At 38.1% G+C, this 21,969-nt stretch overlaps 2 protein-coding genes across 2 annotated transcripts; one reads left to right on the plus strand and one right to left on the minus strand.

The window, feature by feature from the left end:
• Window positions 1-10,713: 10,713 nt before the first annotated feature.
• On the minus strand, window positions 10,714-11,226 carry LOC126619928 (60S ribosomal protein L26-1-like). The gene has a single exon (XM_050288370.1). It carries the CDS (start codon window positions 11,127-11,129, stop codon window positions 10,827-10,829), a length of 303 nt encoding a protein of 100 aa, XP_050144327.1. The 5' UTR covers window positions 11,130-11,226; the 3' UTR covers window positions 10,714-10,826.
• Window positions 11,227-15,832: 4,606 nt separating this feature from the next.
• Window positions 15,833-16,851, plus strand: LOC126619926 (non-specific lipid-transfer protein 1-like). The gene is made up of 2 exons (XM_050288367.1): window positions 15,833-16,337; window positions 16,634-16,851. The coding sequence occupies exons 1-2, from the start codon at window positions 15,994-15,996 to the stop codon at window positions 16,641-16,643; spliced, it is 354 nt and encodes a 117-aa protein (XP_050144324.1). The 5' UTR covers window positions 15,833-15,993; the 3' UTR covers window positions 16,644-16,851.
• The last annotated feature ends 5,118 nt before the right edge of the window (window positions 16,852-21,969 follow it).

Below are 21,969 nucleotides of genomic sequence, written 5' to 3' on the forward strand. Positions count from 1 at the left end.
ACTAATGCAAATGATTTGAAAATTTTGAGTTTTAACAATAAGGACAAAATAAAGGGTAAAGTGAATAGTACCATGATTGACTTTTTAGTGTAAAAATGTGGTTTTTCGTTAAAGTGAACAGTATCGGGAGTTTTTCGTTAAAGTTCCCTACTTTTTATACCATATGTTTGACACCGTTATTTTTTTTTCTAAAATTCACTTTTTTGAAAAATATTTCGTAAAATACTACGAACTCGTAGTCACATGAACTTTCATCTCATACAATCAAATTCACTAAAATACTAAAATTGTGATGTTTTTGTATGTAATATATTAACAACGTAATTAAAATAATAAACCCAAATTCACAATACAACTATATTTTTTTACTAAGTGTAAATAAGCACTCATTTATATGATATATAATAAATTTACTTAAATCTGCCTAATCTGACTATAGCCCCAAGCCTAACCCCGTCTAGGTACATAGATGCTAGACCCTAACCTGATGCTCAACTAGACCTTAATTAGTCTCCACCCAAATGCTAGAAACATGTCAATCACAAAATCAAGGCCCAGTTTGAAAGCCAATACCCACAAAGCACTAGCCTAATCCCTCACACGTGTAGTGCATTAAGGGTGCTTTTGTTTCACCAAACTATTTCGGATTAGACTAGTTTTAGGGATAAAGTTGGACTGATTTAAACTAGACTAAGCTAGACTGATTTAGTGAAGCGTTTGATGCAGTGTCGGACTAAAAAGCAGGATAATTAATAAACTCTAAAATTATATTATTTAATTCATATTTTTTTTAATATTTTTTTTTATAAATCATCAGATTATAATATTATACTATTTAATCTATATCTTTTTTAATACTTAATTATTAGTTTTATCTTTTTATTTTTGGTTTCTAGAGTGCTCTTCATCTCCCCCTTTTTTCTCCCTATTTTTCCCGACCTACTCTAGAAGCTAGAGAGCTCCATAATGCACGGCAAACAAATCCCTTTAATTTTGTTTGAATTCCAGATCAAATCCATCTGGAAGAAAAAATGCACAAGATGAAGACAAAAGCAAAAACGAGCAAGGCAGTGTATAACCACCCCCTCCCCATCTAAATATTGTAAGGCTTCGTTTAGTAAGCCAGATGGAATATGTTGTGATCAATTAAAATAGACTTGAATCCAGTATGTTGCTTGTTTTGTCAAAATGGGATATGTTCAGAACTGGATATGATGAATTCTGAATTCACAATAAAGTGAGGTATCTAACATTTCCTTATACATGAGTTACAAGTCTATGCCAATTCAATCATATCTCTAAGGTCCAATCTCATGCAGCTCACGAAATTAGTCCTAAAATTCTGTGGCATGGGGCCACGGTAATAATAAAGCGGAAAGAGGGAAGTTGGAAGTTGCAACTTGGAGCCATAAAATTCTATGCATTCACCTAAACCCTAATTAAGAGACATGGGCCATCTATAATTGGATTGTTAGATAATATTGGTCATGAAATTTTTGCACTGAAATGAACCCACAATACTCAATTTTGTTCCACTCCGTGACATTGGGCCGTCTTGGGCTTCAGTTCTCATATTGAGACTCTTCGGGCCAAATTGGGCCTCAATTTGCAATTATTTAAACAAAATCGACGCTGAATGAGACCCCGCAGTGGGATCCACCCTTTGGTTGCCGGTGAATCATTAGAGCAAGTCCACCCCTGTGGACTTTGCGCCAGCACCCAGCGCATTTATCCACTCAAGTGAACAGTAACAAACTCCAATGAACAGTAATAGGCCAAGGCATCTCCACCCCTAAAACTAAATAGCCTAGTCAATTTTATTAAAATATTATTAATTTTTATTATAAAATAATAATTTTTATGAAAGTACTCTCTGGACTCCATTCTTCTTTTTCTTCCCTGATTTTCCAACTGTGCTGTCAGGCACAGTTTCACCACTTTTTCTTCCCTTCTTCTTTTTCTTCTCTTCAAACCACCAAAACCCATGTGAGATTAGCCAAGTTCGGCCTTACCCCACGAGCCGCAACCACCAAACGAACCCGACGACCCGAATCCCACCCAACCCTCCTCCCCGATCCCCTCACCCACTGGTGCGCCAACCAAAATTGCAAACCCTTCGCCATCGATCCTCTCGATCCCCGGAGCTCCTCCGATTGCGACTGGTTCTCTGACGTCGCCTCCGATTCAGACCATGACGTCAGCTACTTCGTCACTGATCTATTCAATCGCTGCAACTCCGAGCAACAGCCCAAGACCGAGAGGGAGGGTTTTGGATATGGAAGCTCGAGTTGGGGTGGTGGTGGAAGGAAAGCAGAGAGCTTCGAATTCAGCTCAAGGAGACGTGGCGGTATCGCCTGGCATCATGTAGGCCGGGCAAGGGCTCAGCACATTCTGAGCCGGCCTAGAGACCAGCTTGGGCTGGGTACCAGCCTATCTGCTCGGCTGGAATGGATTGGCTGGGTGCCGGGCCAATAATTTGGCTGGGTGCTGGTCTAAAGGTTCCCCGGTAGAACTACTCTTAGGATTTAATTTATGGGCGGTCGGGCAAATGTACCATTCCATTGAGTTGACGACAGGTTTCACTTCCGTCCTTTGATTCTTATACACTTGAAAAGATGAAAGGCCTCCATATTATGCCGACGCGTGTCCATATTTACAAGCGACCGACACTCCTTTAAGCTATGCTCGCCGTAAATTTTTAAGAAACTGATAAAAATGGTTTGAAAACTTTGAGTTTTAACGATAAAGATAAAATAAAGGGTAAAGTGAATAGTACCAGAATTGATTTTTTTAGTGTAAAAATGTGATTTTTCATTAAAGTAAACAGTACTGGGAGCTTTTCGTTAAAGTTCCCTAAATTTTTTGTATAATTTTTTTTTAAATAAACAATATTACAAACACTAAACTGGTGATGGAGTAGATTGCACCTTGTAATTGACTAATCATAATAATGTGCTTTTAATTCTCATTTGTGGCGATAATCGAACATAAAATCTTTCATTTACGAGCAATGACGAAGCCTATATTTTGTAATAATGAGGTCATGATAAATAAGCTTTTCACAAGAATTTTTTTAATGAATTAAGCTACTTGTAAGTACAAATACATTTCACTTAATAAAACTGCCTAGTGTTATTTCTTTTTAAGTTCTAATCTCTTGAATAACGAGTTCACAATCAATTCATTTCCCTACCCTTTAGTATAAATATATAGTTGTATTAAAAAAATTACAAAATATATGTGGTCGGTTGCCATGAGTCTTAGAAGAATGTTAGAAGGCTCACATTGTATATCTTACGTTACAATTCTCAATTATTAAGATCAATTCAATCCATTGAAAAGAAAACTAAAACTCCATCTTTGATACGATTACTAGGGTATGATGATAATTTAAATTGTGATTAAATTCAAGACTTAATAAGAAGACAGTTGCTGAAACAATTAATGTGAGACGTAATTAAGTGAGTTATGTAATTGGCAAGCGAAAGATGAACATATGTAGTGCACAAACTGATCAAACAAAGACCAACCCACATGAATTAGGAAGTAAAAATGAAGCCAAATTCCAATTGGATGGTATGAAAAATATCTAGCATCGCTCCACCTACACCTTCCGAATTGGTCTTCTTTGAACTAATTATGAGGTCACGACAACAAAATACAAGGAGGAGCACTGGGTTATTGGGGTTGTGAGTATACATCGCCCCCAGTGTAGCTCCGCTACTACTTACGAGTTCAGAGAAATGTCACTATACGATTGTACTAAGAACTTCATCAACTTTAAATTTTGACGTATGCCCACTAATATATCTCTAATTAAATCGTATTTTTAATTCTTTTTATATCTTCAATCCCACATTTAAAACAATTATAAATATAAAAAAATTATGCAATTTTTTTTTAACAAACGACATCATCTATATTAAGGAGGTGAAGGAGTTGACTAAGCCTCTCAATTGACTAGCATTAATGTGGTTAAAAAAAAATTACAGTTAAATTTAATGTTTTCTCTCTCTCTCATTATAGCCTTGACCCTTTTGCCCGAAAAATCACCAAATTATGAGTTCAGAGAAATGTCACAATACGATTGTACTAAGTGCTCCATCAACTTTAAATTTTGACATATCACATATGCCCACTAATATAACCCTAATTAAAACATTTTTTAAAAATTCTTTTTATATCTTCAACCTCACATTTAAAACAATTATAAATATAAAAAAATATGCAATCTTTTTTTTAACAAATGACATCATCTATACTAAGGGGGTGAAAGAGTGGATTAAGTCTCACAATGGGCTAGCAATAATGTGATTAAAAAAAATTATAGTTATATTTAATGTTTTCTCTCTCTCATTATAGCCATGTCCCATTTGCTTGACGAATCACCAAATTACGAGTTCAGAGAAATGTCACTATATGGTTGTACTAAATGCTCCATCAACTTTAAATTTTGACGTATGCCCACTAATATAACCCTAATTAAATCGTATTTTTTAAATTCTTTTTATATCTTCAATCCCACTTTTAAAACTGTTGATACACAAAATCAGTGGGGACTTTGGTACAACAGAAAGTGTTAACTTTGTGACCTTCGCTAGATTGCTCCGGTCACTAGTGTGGATAAGTATGTAAATGGATAGGGACAGAGAAGCAAACACAAGATGTACGTGGTTCACCTAGATTGGCTACATCCACGGAGTAGAGGAGTTGTCATTAATTGTGAAGGGTTTACACAAGTACATAAGTTCAAGCTCTCATTTTGTGAGTACTAGTGGATGATTTAGTACAAATGACATTAGGAAATATTGTGAGAGAATGATCTCTATTTATAGAAGAGAGTTTCAAGTTTCATTCTGACATTGACACGTGTCGTGTTGTGATTGGCTTCTGATGTTGACACGTGTCGCGCTATAATTGGCTTCTGATGTCGACATGTGTCGCACTGTGATTGGCCTCCTGGTTGGAGGGAAACTCTTCTGGGTCCTTGACGGTATAACGTTGACCGGTGGTCAGTAGTTTCGGGATTGGTCAAGTATGGTACAAACAAAAACAATTATAAATATAAAAAAAAATGTGCAATTTTTTTTAACAAATAATATCATCTACACTGACACACCCCGATCCTAGAATCAAGACGTGCTGGCCGTCACGTGAGTGTGACGTAACCAAAAGTGCGACGCGGAAGCAATAGGTAAGAAAAATACGAAGGAATAAAAACCAAATACTAGCAATAGTATCCAACTGGCATGCTAGAGTGAGTTTAAGTGTGAAACACACATATTCAGAGTATAAGTACTATGTGCAATCAAGTAGGACCATAACTAAATTACAACACCCGAAAGTGAGTTCTACATTTATGAAGTCTGTCAGTATGCCGTGGGCATCCTCGTGGGCCACCAACGCTGCTAACTAGAACCTGGAGGGGCGCAAAACAAAATTGAGTGGGTCAGTAAAACAAAGCTTTTTGAAAACATTTCAATTAATAACATTTCTAACCCCTCGCTGTAAAACCTGTATACTTTCCCAGAAAATAACATAATATGCATATAATCTTCATATATCTCAAATCACAATTCTTTATCAAAAATCAGAAAGTATGCCATGCTATAAATGTCAATAACAGAATAAGGATGTATCAATATAACAAGTGAAATAATGAATCAACCGGAGACCCTGCAGTTGGTCCTGTACGGTTAATTCTAAAGCTCAATATCCACTCCAACCGGAGTCACCGCAGTGACATGTACGGCGTTACTCTGCACATAAATCGGAACTACCTGAAATAGTCTGTACGATAAGAAAGGTGTAAGAATACACTCTAGTGCTTCTCTCATCAATAGCTGTATAATAATCTAAAATCACCTACAAGTCGGAACCACCTTTCATGGTCTGTACGACATGTCGGAACCCTCTAATGGTCTGTACGATATGCATCTACTTGGATCCAAGATGAGCGTGCGGTGCAGGGTGAATAATAGAAGCACTAACACCAGGGGTGCATGTTTTGAGCTCTCAACACAATTCACATCATCAATAGTTCACATGAATAACATAAAACTCACCTGATACTCACCTGTGCATCCACAACACAATTTCACATATATATGCATCAATTACTAATTCATATAATTCATAATATGCATGTATGGCATTTTAAAAACATACTTTCATTTAAATTCAATTTCTGGGAAAATCAATAGTATATAGGTAATAACAGAAAATAACTGCCCACTCACTGGTAAGGCGAAGGGTCGTAACCCCCATGACGTCCTTGAATGCGCTCGTCCTATATGCGAAACAACTATAAAAACGTTAATTAAAGCACACAACCGACAATTCGAAATAACTTCTCAATTTGGGTATATGAATATACCATAGTGACCTACTCGACGTCATGGACGTCGAGGTATTTTTAGAAAATTTTTTCGAGGCTGTACGCGCCCCCACGCGCCGGGAGGGGCACGGAGCCACGCGCCCCCACACGCGTCACCTTCTTCCTCCAATCGTCGGACTGGTTTTGCCGGTCGCCAGAAAACTGGAGATTTTTCAATCTCCTTATTCTCCGTCATTTCTCAACCATTTTTCACTCATTTTATATCAAATTGAAGCCCTAAGCGTGTAGAATCACGTTACACTACTTTGAGGTTAAAAAACATACAAAATCTCACTGGAGAAATTCCAAGAAAACCGGCCAACTTCGAACCCGACGATCCCGACGTCCAAAACCTTCAAACTAAACACTCCGAGCTTCCTTATGACCTTACTAAGCTCACCGTAAGCTTAGAATTCCCTGAAATTCAACAATTCACGTGTGCATGAACAGTGCACATTTTCGGGGTTATGGTTTCACGATGATATCGAAGGTTTTAAGTTCTAAAATTAGTATATTTGAACTCAGGGACTCAAGAGGAGTTCGATTCTTACCTTAGAACCTTCGATCTGTGAAGATTTGAGGGTACTTGGTTCTTGTCCGTACGGTTTCGAGAGAGAGAGAGTGAACTGAGAGGGAAGAGAGAGAGATGGCACGGGTAGGAGAGAGTGTATGTGTCCCGTGTGTGGTCCAACCAAAACAACACAATCCAATTATTTAAATCCCTAACCACACAAAACATGCATACCAAACTTTTAATCCAACTCAAATTATTTTCCAAGATTTTAGGAGAGTAGGTATTTATTCAAATAACGCCACACGTACCTTAGCAACCGTCAAGGGCAATTTCGTCATTTCATATCAACGAATATGAAATTCCGGTACGGGTTGTGACATAATCTAAGGGAGTGAATGAGTGGGCTAAGCCTTACAATGAGCTAGTAATAATGTGGTTCAAAAAAAAAAAATTTAAAGTTAAATTTAATGTTCTGTATCTCATTAGCCCTACCCCCTTTGCCCGAAGAATCACCAAATTACGAGTTCAGAAAAATGTCACTATACGATTGTACTAAGTGCTCCATCAACTTTAAATTTTGACATATGCCTACTAATATAACCCTAATTAAATCGTATTTTTTAAATTCTTTTTATATCATCAATCCTTCATTTAAAATAATTATAAATATAAAATAATATGCAATTTTTTTTTTAACAAACGAAAGGGGTGAAGAGGTGGGCTAAGTCTCACAATGTGCTACCAATAATGTGGTTAAAAAAAATTATATTTAAATTTAATGTTATCTCTCTCTCATTATAGCCCTGTCCCATTTGCCCGACGAATCACCAAATTTTTTGAATTAAACTTTGTAAACCAAATAATGTGGTTGTTGATAATTGGATTATTACTTAAGTATTGAATAACATGCTTATTTTTTATTGGTGACATATCATTTTGCTTACAAATTTGATTTAAAATTTTGGTCTTTCTAGCATTATCTAATATATATAATAGCTATTCTTCCCCAAATTCCAGTATGCAAAGCTGCAAAAATTCCATGGAAAACTTCTTCACTAAACCCAAGATCTAAATTTGTGATCGAAAATTAAAACAACTTTGAACCTGTAGGCAAAATTTTTTGATGTAATAGTAGTACTTGATGTTTCTAGTTAACGTGTAACGATCAGGAAAGAAGGAATATTGATATATTGTGTACAAAAACTGTATTAATTTTTTAATCAATAAAAAGGAACTAGTTGGTGGCTTCGCTAAGGTAGCCCACTTTTTCAAGGGCTAGGAAGACTTACAGAGGCATATTAACCTCAATCTGACCACCATCGTGCGATTCACCAGCGCCATGTGAAATACAAGCCTAGAATTTTATTTTGGTTAATTTTGGAGAGAAGGCGAGAGAACGGAAGACTTAATGCCCACGATTGATACCACTATGCAAAACAAGAAAACTTAACCAATTTGACTACGATCGTTAAATGTCCTAAAAATCTCTCTTTCTCTCTGAGTGTGAGAGTTGTTCTCTCTTCTTGAGAGTCTTTCCCACCTTTAGTGTGTGTAGCTTCCAACCCGTCGATTTCGTTGCTGCCGGCCCTCGCCGAGGTGAGGGTCGATGGATGCTCTAGCTGCTTTCTTTCTCCTTCATCCTTTCGTTCTTTTTGCTTCCTCTCTCCCCATCTATCCTTCCTATTTTATCCAATCCGTTATACCTTATGGGCATCTGTCACGCCCCGATCCCGACATACGTCCAGGATTGACACGTGATGCTACCAAATACCCGTATCTCAAACATACCCCGCCTCCGGAATATGACAAATCACAACTCGAGAGTCGATTCACATAGCAAATTTTTGTATACTTTATGGCTGCATCTAACCTCCTCATTAGACTGCTTACGTACCCTCAATAGGAATCAAGCCATTCGCAGTTCATCATTCACTATACTCGAACATTCATCACATAAACCGCCATGTCTCAACACAATACACAATTCAGCGCGTCCATCATCTCAAGGGACAATCGACAAAGCACAAAATAATCTATAGCCACATTGGTCAATGGTCTATCACAATCATAAAAATTACATCCCACAACATCCAATAATCACACCAAATAATAACACGTACAATACACTAAAATGCAGGGCTAGAGCGACACAGTTCGGTCGAAGCCTACATCTCTGAAGCTAAAAATAAATCCAAAGAACCAAGTCACCAAAGGGATTCCGGACCACTCAACGGAATCCAAATCAGGATACGATTATGAACCATCACTTAACGGAATCTCGGAGTAGAAAGGATTCCAGACCATCACTCAACGGAATCGCGGAATAGAAAGGATTTCGGACCATAACTCAACGCAATCGCGGAGTAGAAAGGATTCAGGACCATCACTCAATGGAATCCGAATGGATACGATTCCGGACCATCACTCAACAAAATCGCGAAGTAGAAAAGATTTTGGACCATCACTCAACGGAATCCGAATGGATACGATTCTAGACCATCACTCAACGGATTCGCGGAGTAGAAAGGATTCCGGACCATCACTCAACGGAATTCGAATAGATACGATTTCGGACCATCACTCAATAGAATCGCGGAGTAGAAAGGATTACAGACCATCACTCAACGGAATCTAAACTAAATTATGATCGCCTATCGAAATGTACCAAGTACAACTAATCATCATCACCTCTAAAATGTGTATGGTCTCCTATCGCGAATATACCAAGCAGGACCATCCATGTACCACTGCTACATGGTGCAATACATTCAACACACAACTCAACCCCTATGAGTTTCAACGTAGTAACCTACACCATCAACTTTTCATGGCCACCAACTAATATGTCACACAAGCATATAAGTTCTACAGAATACAACCAATAAGATTCTAGGATCACATTGTCATAACAACAATCATACACATCATACTAATCATACATATCTAACCACTTTTCATAAACGTTTCCAAGCTACAGTTGATTCACAATTAATAAACATAGATTGATGCTAAAAATAAAAATAACAATTCAATAGAAAACACATTTAATAAACAAGTATAACTCAATATGGTGCCACAAATACATATATTGAGACACACGTCAACTGGGAACGACACGTCATCGTGATGAGCCAACTAAGCTCTAGGGCTGGGTTCGGTTCTTTTCGGTTCGGTTTTTTGCCAAAACCGAAATTTCGGTTCGGTTCGGTTCGGCCCATATTTTTTTTGGTTTTTTTCGGTTCGGTTTTTTTTTCGGTTCGGTTTCGGTTTTTTTTTTTTTTTTTCCTCCAAAAATGAAAATTTAGATGTTATCCATAAGAGATTTACAACCCACCAACTGAACAAAACCCACATAAATGTTTCAAAGAATTAGACTTTCTAAGACCCTTTTGGAGCAACAAAGTAAAAACCCAGAAAACTTTACCTTGCAAATCCAACAACCAGAGAAATGAAACCAGGTGGGCCTGCAAATTTTCCCGAGAAACAAACAGAAAAAAACAGGTCCAGTAACCTAAACAAACATCTGAGACAAGTGATATGATTCAGTACTTCTAAACTCCACCTTCTGTTATGAACTTATGTTTGCATACTGCTGTACTTTTTGGCATTGGGTTGTAAAGAACAATTAACAGCTACTTCATTGCTTCATCCAGCATCCCGAAAAATGTAAATGCTTCATCCAGAATTTAATCACCAGTGCAGACATGGCGAGACATGGCGAGAGTGCAGAACAAGCAAGCATCACAGTGCAGACATGGCGAGAGTGCAGAACAAGCAAGCATCACAGTGCAGAACCAAATTTTTTTTTTTCTCAAATCGAAGATCAGATTAAACGCCAAATCCATTAAAGCATAATCAAAACTAAAGTGCTTAACTTGACAGTCGCTAATTTCATTTCAATAACAAAAACACAAACCCAAATGAAATCGATCGAAATCAATCGACGTTTTGCATGATATCCTCTGCGGTGAACTTGGTGCCTTTGTCCTTGTCAGCGGCGGCGCGGCCCTTGGCCTTGCGGTCCAGCAGAGACTTGCGGTCCTTGTCGAGGCGGAGCTTGGTGATGACGACCTTAGAGGGGTTGATGCCGACATTGACGGTGGACCCGTTCACCTTCTCTCGGGTGATCCGCTTGATGTGGATGACCAACTTACGGCGGTACACCTGGACAACCTTGCCCTCGCGGCCCTTATAGGTCCCACGCACGACCTGGACCTCGTCGTCCTTGCGCACCGGCATCGATCGGACATCTGGAGGAGAGGAGGCTCGGCGAGAGAGAGGAGGCTCGGCTGCGCTGGGTTGGGGTTACACTGGAGGAGAGGAGGCTAGGAACGAGAGAGAGGAAGGGAATGAAAAAAAATAAAAGGTATGGATATGGTTGCTAGGGTTAAAGGGTTAAAGGGTTTTGTTAAGTTCTCCAAAAAATAAAAAAACATCTCAGACATCCTGGAGGATCGAACCCGTGCCTTGGGGCTTGAAAAGGTTCACCGAAACCAACTTAGCAACAAGGTATGTTTTGTTATGATTGTATGACTAAACTATTTATAATATTTTAAAAAAAATTAAATATATATATCGGTTCGGTTCGGTTTGGTTCAGTTTCCGAACCTCAAAAACCGAAACCGAACCGGTCAGATTCGGTTCGGTTCGGTTTGACAGTTTCGGTTCGGTTTTTTTCGGCCTCGGTTCGGTTTGGTTTTCGGTTTTTTTCGGTTTTCGGTTTTTTGAACCCACCCCTACTAAGCTCCATCAAACCTCGACAACAAACTAGAGGTAAACGACAATCTAGAGTAGAGCACGTTGACAAGAACGTCAACCGTCGATAAGGTAGGTCCATTAAGGTCAACAGTCTAAGGTTATTCAATCCGGAAGATCCGCACATCGGATTTCCGATCCGAAAGTTCTCAAAGGTCCAACAACTAATAACTATTGTGCTCACAAAATTGTACGACTATCCAACGATCGGATTGTCATCAATCACACAAATAAGTGGTGGTCCAATTTGATCACCACACCAAACAATTGAATTTCGGGAAATTGAGCTAGACATAGGTTCATAGGGTCACTAGAAGGTATTTGGTATTTAGACAACACTCGTGGACGGTCCCACGCACCACCACACGCGATGGTAGCTATGGTGAAGGATTTGAAAACCCAAAATTTCAACCTTAACCAAAAAGGCTCAAATTTACGTGGTAACTAGAGCTCAACAAGGGAAACATTATTCACAACTAGGCCAACAACAATTTCTAACCGCAAACCATCCAAATTCATCGGAGAAAACCGGGTTTCTAGGGTTCTAAACACGCAACTCTAAAACGAATACGAAAGCAAAAACCAAGCATACCAACTTGAAGATTATGAAGAATAGATGAAGTTTAATACCTCACCATAAAGAAATGGTAGCCGAAATCACCGGAAAAATGACAAAATCGCCGGAACCCACGAAATTTTGTTGCCTCGAACTGGAAAAATGGATAAGAAAATGGGAAATCTAACACTACAGAGATGTAAGGCTCGCCAAGAGCTTTCCATGGACACCAAGATCACCCAAAATGGAGATCGGATGAAGGAGATACAAGCGGGTCAAGTTTGTGGGTTAATGAGTCCAATTCATCCCCAAAACGGGTTAGCAGCAGCCCCTCTCCCATTCTTTTTTTTTTTCAGAAACCTTCCCCCTTTTTAATTTGATTTCTCCTTCACTTTCTAACTGATTGGTCCTCTTATTTTTGCTCAAATCTAATTAGGCTTCTTCCTTGTGGAAGTTTAAATGATTTAAAATCTATAGTTTAGTAAAACAACTTCAAATGTCCGTAACTATACCATTATAATCCGGACTCGCAAACGGCTTTCGCCTATACGTTCGTGGTTTCAAGATCTATTTGAAAATATAAATTGTGACCTCGAAAGGTCTACGGATTTTAAATAATTAATTTCCAAACTTCAAACTTCGTAACTAGTTTAATTAAAATCTAAATTCAAACAATTTAAAATAAATTCTCGAGAAATAATATAAAATCTCAATAATACAAATACGTAGATTATAATAGTGAAATCCAAGAACGGGATTGCACAACATCCATCTTCTTCGACTTTTTCCGATCCAGTCTGCTATTAGCTTTCAACGCATTTTGATGCGCTCTTCCGAGAAGGTGTGTCAAGTTTCGGTTATGCCGGCTCAGGTGTTTACAACACCACCTCCTTCTCTCTGTTTGCCTTTGTTGGCAGTGTTGTCCATAGTATTACCATAGGCTTCTTTTATTTTCTGGCTGAGACCGGTGCGGCGATTGTGGCTGGAAGATAGGGTATCCCTTTGTTTCATCTCTACGGTGCTACTTGGAGGGAGTGGTGGTGTCGATTTGGGTAATTGATTTTAGTTGATCCGGAAGCACTGTTTCGGCAGTGGAAGCTAACTAGAATGTTCCGAAGCTCTGTATCAGAATTTGGGCTTTGGGTTGGGCTTTTGTAAGATAGTTCGGGTGGCCCATTTTTGTATCGTAAATATTTGTTTGTTGGCCTTTGTCTTTTAATTAACTTTTATAATAAAACTTCTTCCTTACTACAGAAAGAAGGTAATGTAAGGGAGGTTAATTTATAAATAAAATCTTGTAAACTAAATAACGAGGAAGTTAATGATTAGATAATTATTTAAATATTAATTAACGTACTTATTTCTATAAATGACATATTATTTAATTTGTAAAATTAATTTACAAATTTAATTTACCTAACATTAATCGACACGAAACCCTAGTTTCTGCAAATATGAATAATGAAGATGAAGGCAGATGGAGCGTGGACCACAACCCATCTCACCTTTCGGTGCAGGCATGGCAAGTTATGGCACGATGTCAATGTGGTCGATCGGCTCACATATCAACGGGACATGGCACACTAACCCGTACCACATTATACAAGATTGAAATATTGGTAATGGTGAGGAATACATATTTTTAGTTTTATACATATTTATTTAATTATATTTATTGCTTTTATTTGAGTTATTCAATTTAATGGTAAAAAGTAAAAGGAAATATGTAGTGTGTTAAAAGCTAAAATGAGTAGAACAATACTTAGTTTCTTACCACGAGCTAGTGGTTCAGTGGTAAATGACGGATTACGAGGCTTCCTTAAAACTAAAAATTGGAGATCTCAGGTTCGAAACCCGCTGATGATGTGTAAGCTAGACTTGTGGCCAGATAGAGATTGAAATACCTCGGTGAGTCTTCCCGATCTCTTGAAGGGATGGATAACGCTTGCCACAAGTTCCTTTATATATATATATATATATATATATATATATATATATATATAAAATTTGGCTTCTCAAGATTGAGGAGAAGTTTCTACTAAATTTACTAAGTAGCCAATTTTTATTTGTAACAATATTGCATATTTTTGAACTTACTGACAATTATTATTATGTGAAGGCAAGTTTCTGAAGACAAGATCTAGAAAAATTATAACTTTTACAGTATGGAGTTTATTCTTATATTATATATAATGTACCTAACCCAAATTGGGATTAGAAATTTTTTTATGACTATATGTAGGTTATTTCTATATAGAGTATCACTGAATAGAGGTTTTACTGCATGTATATACTTGTATTAATACATACATCAGGTTATGACATATCAATAATATTGTCCACCCTTATTGTATATGACATATATTAATAACAATAATACTTGCGTTCAAATAAAAAATTGAACTATTTCGATTATTAAATTATTGTGGTAAATATCCAGATGTGTGTGCTCCCCATAGATAAACACAAATATTATCTTATTAATAACAATTTGACACTAATTTATATGACTATCATACTAAAAAATCTCTATGCTCTGAATTTTTATCTATATATCAAGGAAGGCGTATTGACTATTTCAATGTACAATTCCAGCTCATTCTCATGTACCAAAAAAAATTACTAATGTTGGATTATATTTAATTAGCACATGAAACTTACTAAAAAGAAAAGCTAAAACCTTATTGATTAGGTGAAACAAGAAAAAAACAATGCGTTGCACGAAGATTGGGTGTTCATAACAAATTATTGATAACCATTAAACCTACACATCTTTCGACGGGCTCTGCTCGTCGTTTATACGGCATTCATGCAGCATGCACATCTTGTCCCGACCATCTTTCTGCATGCGTTCAGGCCATCCAAACCACTACGGTCTCGTTTGGCAGCTCGGACTGTACTGACTATTTCTGTCGGATAGGATAAATAGCCACCGGATAGTACTGACTAAATTAGTCAGGCGTTTGGTGCAGTATCGGACTAATGACCGTATTATTTATACTGTGTTTGGTTATACCGGATAAGAGGAATCAAACTTAAAATAAAATTAAACTTAAAAAAAAAAAAAAAAAAAAAAAAACTGAAATCAGCTTTTTGTTCCCAGATGTCTCCGCACCCCCAAACTCCGTCCCTCTCTCTCCCTTCTTCTTTTCCCCCGACCGCATAATCCCAAATAATTTTTCCGGTCTCTGCGAGCAGATATCGCAGAGTGGAGGACGACGAGTGGATGAGAGGACGATGATAATGCCAAGAGGACGACGACGAAGGAGGCGACGAGGAAGGCAAGAGGAAAACGACGACGCCGAGAGAACGACGACGAGGAAGGCGGCGGGGAAGGCGACGGGGAAGGCGACGGGGAAGGTGACGAGGAAGGCGACGGGGAGGACGACGAGGAAGGCAACGGGGAGGACGACGCCGACGCTGAGAGAAGGCGAGAGAGAGAGGGCCGAATTCGCGAGAGGACCGACTAATAATCCGAGCCTTTTGGTTGGGTTTATTAATCCGGCATATACCCTCTTAGATAAGCAGACCGGATAAATTAATCCGGCGCTTATTTAGTACGATTGAGCGCCAAACACCTGCGTCCGTATAACTAGTCCTATCCGATCCTCTATCCGATCTGCCAAACAGGGCCTACTAGTATTAATTTTCTACACTGAAAATCACAACGTCCCACTACAATTTCCCCCTATATAAACACCACATCCTGCCCCAAATTACTCATTCAGCATCCAGTTAAAGCACCACTAAATACTAAAGCATCCTTTAATTTGATTCTCCTAAGCAAAAGTTATGGCTACCTCTAATCAGGTGGTTTGTATTTTCTTGATGTGCATAGTGGTGGCTGCACCCTTGATCACCGAAGCAGCACTCACGTGTGGCCAGATTAAGAGCGGTCTTGTGCCTTGCCTGGCCTACCTTCAGAATGGTGGCTTCCCCACTCCGGGCTGCTGCGGTGGGATCAAAGGCCTGATCCGCTCAGCCACGACCACAGCTGATCGACAGAATGCTTGCAACTGCTTGAAAACAGTTGCTGGCCAAATCAAAACTATTAAACCAGCAAACGCGGCTAAACTCCCATCCTTATGTAGCGCCAACATTCCCTACAAGATCAGCACCTCCACTAACTGCGCCAGGTAAAATTTGTTTATCAAATGATGTATTAGCCTTTTTATTTTATTTTATTTTTTTATCAATTGTTTATCAAATGATATATAAGCTTTTAGCTTATCTAAACTAAGCGCACTTTAAAGAATCGCGATATTTTTAACAGATATTAACATATTTAATAGCACAAAAAACTCACCAACATGCTCACAAATTGGTAACCCTGGCATATTTTGTTTTTGTAATACACTAAGCCTTTAAACTTTATAATTTTTTTTTTCTTGTTTTAATAACTAAAGTAATATTTTTCGTTATTATGTTGCAGTGTGAAGTGAAACATCAGGTCGATCTGGAGGGGCATCTATCAAGCTAATAGTATAATTAGCTAGTCTACTTTAAGAATAAGAGATGAGTATTGAGTCGTTTTGAGCTCATTTTCCTTTAATGCATGTCACCGATATCAGTTAGTTAGTCGTTGTAAGTGATACTGACTCTTACCATCTTAATCAAGGAATCTATTTATTCTCTGAGTAATATTAATCATACCATGTTTTTGTACCATATTTTCGTACCACTTTAGGTGACATTTGATGTGGACAACCATATCATTTAAAGTAATCATATTTTTAAATTTAGTTCATTATTTAATAAACTAATAATTAAGAAAAACTAGTTAATTAAATGATGATTGTGGTATACAATGAGTCTTTCTCCTTCATTTTCTTGGGTTTTGTAAATTTTTTAAATGATGTGGTTGTCCACATCAGATGCCACCTAAGATGATATGAAAATATAGTATAAAAACATGGTATGAATAACATTACTCTTATTCTCCTTAAATATTTGAGTTAATCTCATTTCTTTTCTTTTAATTAATTTCCTCCTCCAAGAATAATCGTTAATCTCGTTTGAAGGCGCAGTTCCCATACTATTGATGTATGTAGAAATTATTCCCCGACTCAAAAGGAAACAAAAATAGAGAAAAATAAAACTCCCACTTGCAAATAATTCGGTCAATACAATTTAGATGTTATTTACTATTATGATATAATAATATTCCTATTTACTTGTAAGTGAGAAGTTTTAAATTTGATTTTTGCTAAAAAAGAATAAAAACGAATTTGAACCATATTATTATTATGGTCAGCTCATTGTAAGGCCCACTCTCACACTCTCTTATTGTAAATAATCTCATTTGTGCAATATATATATATATTATAAATTCAGAATAATAAATCTCATGATGAGTAACTACAGCAGCACAGCTAAAGGTAAAAGATGATTATTGACTAATAAACTATTCATCTTCCTATCCTGTTAAGGTGGAAAGGATAAAATTCATCATCTACTTTCAATTTAGACTATATTTAAGACAAACATTCATTTCTTACTTCATAATTGAATCTAATGCGTTATCGATTCAATTCTATCTTAAACACTTTAGAGGTTATGAAATGAAATTTAGTTATTAGATCTTGGTTATTAGATCATTGACCAAGAATTTAACAGCTCTATACACGGAGGCTACTAAGAAATCTCTTCTTCAAAGTATGGTTCAAGAGTGGATTTCATTGGCAAATAGCTTTAAAATTGAAAACTTGCTCGGATTTACAATTTAATAAAACAAAAGATGGCATTTAATCTTATTGATAACCACTAGGTTGACACAATATTGAAGCTTAACAATTAAGCAACGAGGAAAAGGAAGAACTAATTAGATAGATAGAGAGCAAGTTGGGGTGAGTTAGCTAGAGAATTAATCCCTCGAGAGATCTGGCTCACGAGTTTTTTTTTGGGAGTTTTAACGAAAAGTCCGCGGTACTGTTCACTTTAACAAAAAACCATATTTTTACACTAAAAAGTCAAATCTGATACCATTCACTTTACCCTTTATTTTATCTTTATCGTTAAAACTCAAAGTTTTCAAGTTTTTTTCATGAGTTTTCATTTTTTTTTTCACTTGATTTTGGTCAAAGAACAAATAATATTGAGAGGGATTCTGAGGTACTTGCGTCAACAAGAAGGGATACTGAACAGGAATCAATTACTCACCATGCACCATTGGCCATTAATTTCAAGGGACCCCGACCTTAATTGTGTACCCACCTAGGTGCCGGCAACCGAGAATTTGGACGGAGACTTGTTTGGGGTGCGACAGAGTTCGTTTTTTCTTCAGTCAACCGGGAAGACATTATCCAAGGTTAATATTTTTTAATTACCTGGTTTTACCATTAAAGACATATATATAGTGAAGATCTACCACGATTTTTTTCATTGTTTCAATCAAGGGTGACATTTTTGTGAAGTACACAAAGCCTCAACATACAAGCTTCAACAAAAGAAAAATTCAAAGAACTTAGTGAAGAAGGCATTGGTGTATTTAACACAATATGTTGAAATGAAGCAAAACTTATTTATTGATATCTCCGATAAGTTACAAATATGTACATATACATGAGTCAAAATAAACAAACAAGAGGGGGTCTTCACAAAGGTTGCTTAGGAGAAGTCTCAGCAGTCGGTAGAGCCCCAGAAAGAGAAGGCACCGGAGGGTGATCACTCAGAGCCTTAGTACTGGACAAAACCCTAGAAGGAAGAGGCATCAGAGGCTGATCATTTGGAGCTTCATTACACGGTACAGCCCCAGAAGATGAAGGCAATAAATGCCTTTGGAACAAACCATAAACCTCTGATGATCAAGTAAAATCTGATCATCAGATTCCCTCATCTGGTCAAGCTTCATCTTCATGTTTGTAGCATAGTCATGTATGAGCCTGTGCAACTGTTTATTCTCATGCTTGAGCCCTCTAATCTCCTGTTTGAGACTCATCACTTCAGCCGTCAATGATTCAACTTGGCGAGTTCGAGCAAATAGGCGTTGGGCCATAGTCGACACAGAACCTACACACTGAACACTGAGAGCCAGAGAATCCTTAACAGCCAACTTATCAGACCGTTTGGAAAGAAGTCTGTTATCTTTGGGAGTGAGAATGTTCCTGGCCACCACCGTAGCGGTCATATCATTCTTCATCACGGAATCCCCAACGGTAAGATGACCAGTAGGGGATAAGAAGGATGGACGCCATATGTTGTCTGAAGAAGGCGCGGCTGCCTCTTCACACGCAACATCAACTTTCCAAATACCACAGACCACTTTTTCAAAGTGCTCTGACAGAGTTAAAACACGTGAAGCTAGCAGCTCCCACTACAGTGCTATGACCAAGAAGGGTAAATGAATAACATTACTACTTGTTGTTATGGAGACTCCTATATATGTCGACCTCCATCCTCAACAGATAGGCAGACTTGCAAAAATGCTCAACCATTCCTCATATCTGAGAGGGCACTCCCAACGAAGCCTCTCGAAATACTCAGCTTTTTTTCCCCCCGATAATACCTCTGCAAACAAGTTACACCAGAGCAAGAATATCTCATATCATCAGGGTTAAAAGCAAGAGTATCCCATATCATGCTTTTTCCCTGTCTTTTCCTTTGGCCTTGTTCTTACCTGCAAGACAAGGAGAAAGAGAGCAATCAGTCAGCACTTGGAATCAAGCTTCCAGTCAGGAACTGACTGCCTGGAACCCCTTACCTGATTACTTACCTGGCATTGCTCTCGAGTACTCATCTTCAACATCTTATGCTTCCAGAAAAGATACCACATCTGCCTGAGGAACAGATAGGGCAAGTGAGAAGGATACAAGGAAGCATGTGGAGACAAGCGTAACAGAACACGTGCCAATACTTTCACTACTTTGTCAACAACAAAAGTATCCCATATCAGCAGGGTCGAACGTACTCTAGATTTGATGGACTTGTTTTGACCCTCAAATTCTTCAGTCGGCCTTATACTCTGGAGGTAACCAGAAAACCCTCCAGCCCAGTTCAAGAATAAGCTTGTGGAAAGTTACTTTTTCAAAAGCAAAAGTATCTCATATCATCTTTTCTCCTTTTCTTCTCTTTATCCTTCATGCTGCTTGCAAGATAAGGAGAATGAGAACAATCAGTCGGAACTCGAAATCAAACTTCTGATTTGGGATTGATTGCTTGGAGCTCTGATTGCTTACCTTGTCTGTCACCTCTTTCAGCAGATCCTCTAGCTCGGCGACTTGGGGGACTCCTACTACATGATTTGTATCGCGCTTGACCAAGCCTGAAATTACAAGTAAGCTTTAAGTGAAATTGATACATTACTTTGTGCATCTCCACCAGTTAAAGATACTACCCCTGGACGGAGGAAGAGTACTTCTAGAGAAGATGCTACATCTACCTATGAGACAGATAAGGCAAGTGAAGACGATACCACACTTTGGTACTTAGAAGTTTCGTGATTACTCAGTGGCTTGGATCTTGCAAGTCCCCAACCGAGGAGCTTCCCCTCTAACCAGGATGCCAATCACAGAGCGACACGTGTCGACATCAGAAGCCAATCATAGCGCGACACGTGTCAACATCGGAAGCCAATCACAACACAACACAATACGTGTCAATGTCAGAACAAGGCTAGAAACTCTCTTCTATAAAAGGAGATCATTCTCCTAAAATATTTCTTAATGCCATTTGTACTAAATCATTCACTTGTACCCACTAAATGAGAGCTTGAACCTATGTACTTGTGTAAACCCTTCACAATTAATGAGAACTCCTCTACTCCGTGGACGTAGCCAATCTGGGTGAACCACGTACATCTTGTGTTTGCTCTCCTGTCTCTATCATTTTACATACTTATCCACATTAATGACCGGAGCAATCTAACGAATATCACAAACTTAATACTTTCTGTTGTACCAAAGTCCTCACTGATTTTGTGCATCAACAATCCTTAAGTCCTTACCTTTTTGCATTGGTAATGGATGAGTTAACATGACATATTCAAGATGTTATTCCTTGGTGTATGCTTTTCGCAGACGATATAGGGTTGATAGATGAAACTCAGGAAGGGGTAAATGCGAAGCTTAACCTTTGGAGAGAAGTGTTGGAATCTAAAGGTCTTCGCCTAAGTCGATCAAAAACAGAATATATGGAATACAAGCGGGATAGATGAAGTGGAAGAGTGCATCCGGCATGTTGTGTGACCTTCGTATGCCACTAAAGCTCAAGGGAAAATTTTATAGGACTGCAATAAGGTCGGCGATGTTGTATGACACAGAATGTTGGGCAGTGAAGCATCAACACGTACACAAAATGGATGTAGCGGAGATGAGGATGCTTCGTTGGAGGTGTGAGCTCACGAGAAAGGATAAGATTAGGAATAAGTGGGTTAGACATGTGCAAAGAAGGCCTACAAACGCTCCAGTTCGAAGATGTGACTACGGGACAGAGGTTCAGGGCCGAAGGGGTAGAGGAAGACCTAGGAAAACTTTGGAAGAGACCCTAAGAAAAGATTTAGAGTACTTGGATCTAACGGAGGACATGACACAAAACCGAGCGCAATGGCGTTTTAGGATTCACATAGCCGACCCCACTTAGTGGGAAAATGCTTTGTTGTTGTTGTACACAATAATTGGTTACAAAATAGCATCGAATTGGCAGAAATAAAATGGTTGTTTTTCGTAGTGTTGTTGTTAATTGATTAGTTGGTGCAATGAAACTTATCTTACGGTTTTTATCAAGGGTGATACTAAAGAGACCATTTACTTGAACTATATTTTGTAGACCACA

The sequence above is a fragment of the Malus sylvestris genome, chromosome 4 (assembly GCF_916048215.2).
Source record: "Malus sylvestris chromosome 4, drMalSylv7.2, whole genome shotgun sequence".
NCBI classification, from domain to species: domain Eukaryota; kingdom Viridiplantae; phylum Streptophyta; class Magnoliopsida; order Rosales; family Rosaceae; genus Malus; species Malus sylvestris.

Coding starts and splice junctions, on each gene's coding strand:
- LOC126619928 (XM_050288370.1), bottom strand. CDS start 11,129: ATGCCGGTGCGCAAGGACGACGAGGTCCAGGTCGTGCGTGGGACCTAT.
- LOC126619926 (XM_050288367.1), top strand. CDS start 15,994: ATGGCTACCTCTAATCAGGTGGTTTGTATTTTCTTGATGTGCATAGTG.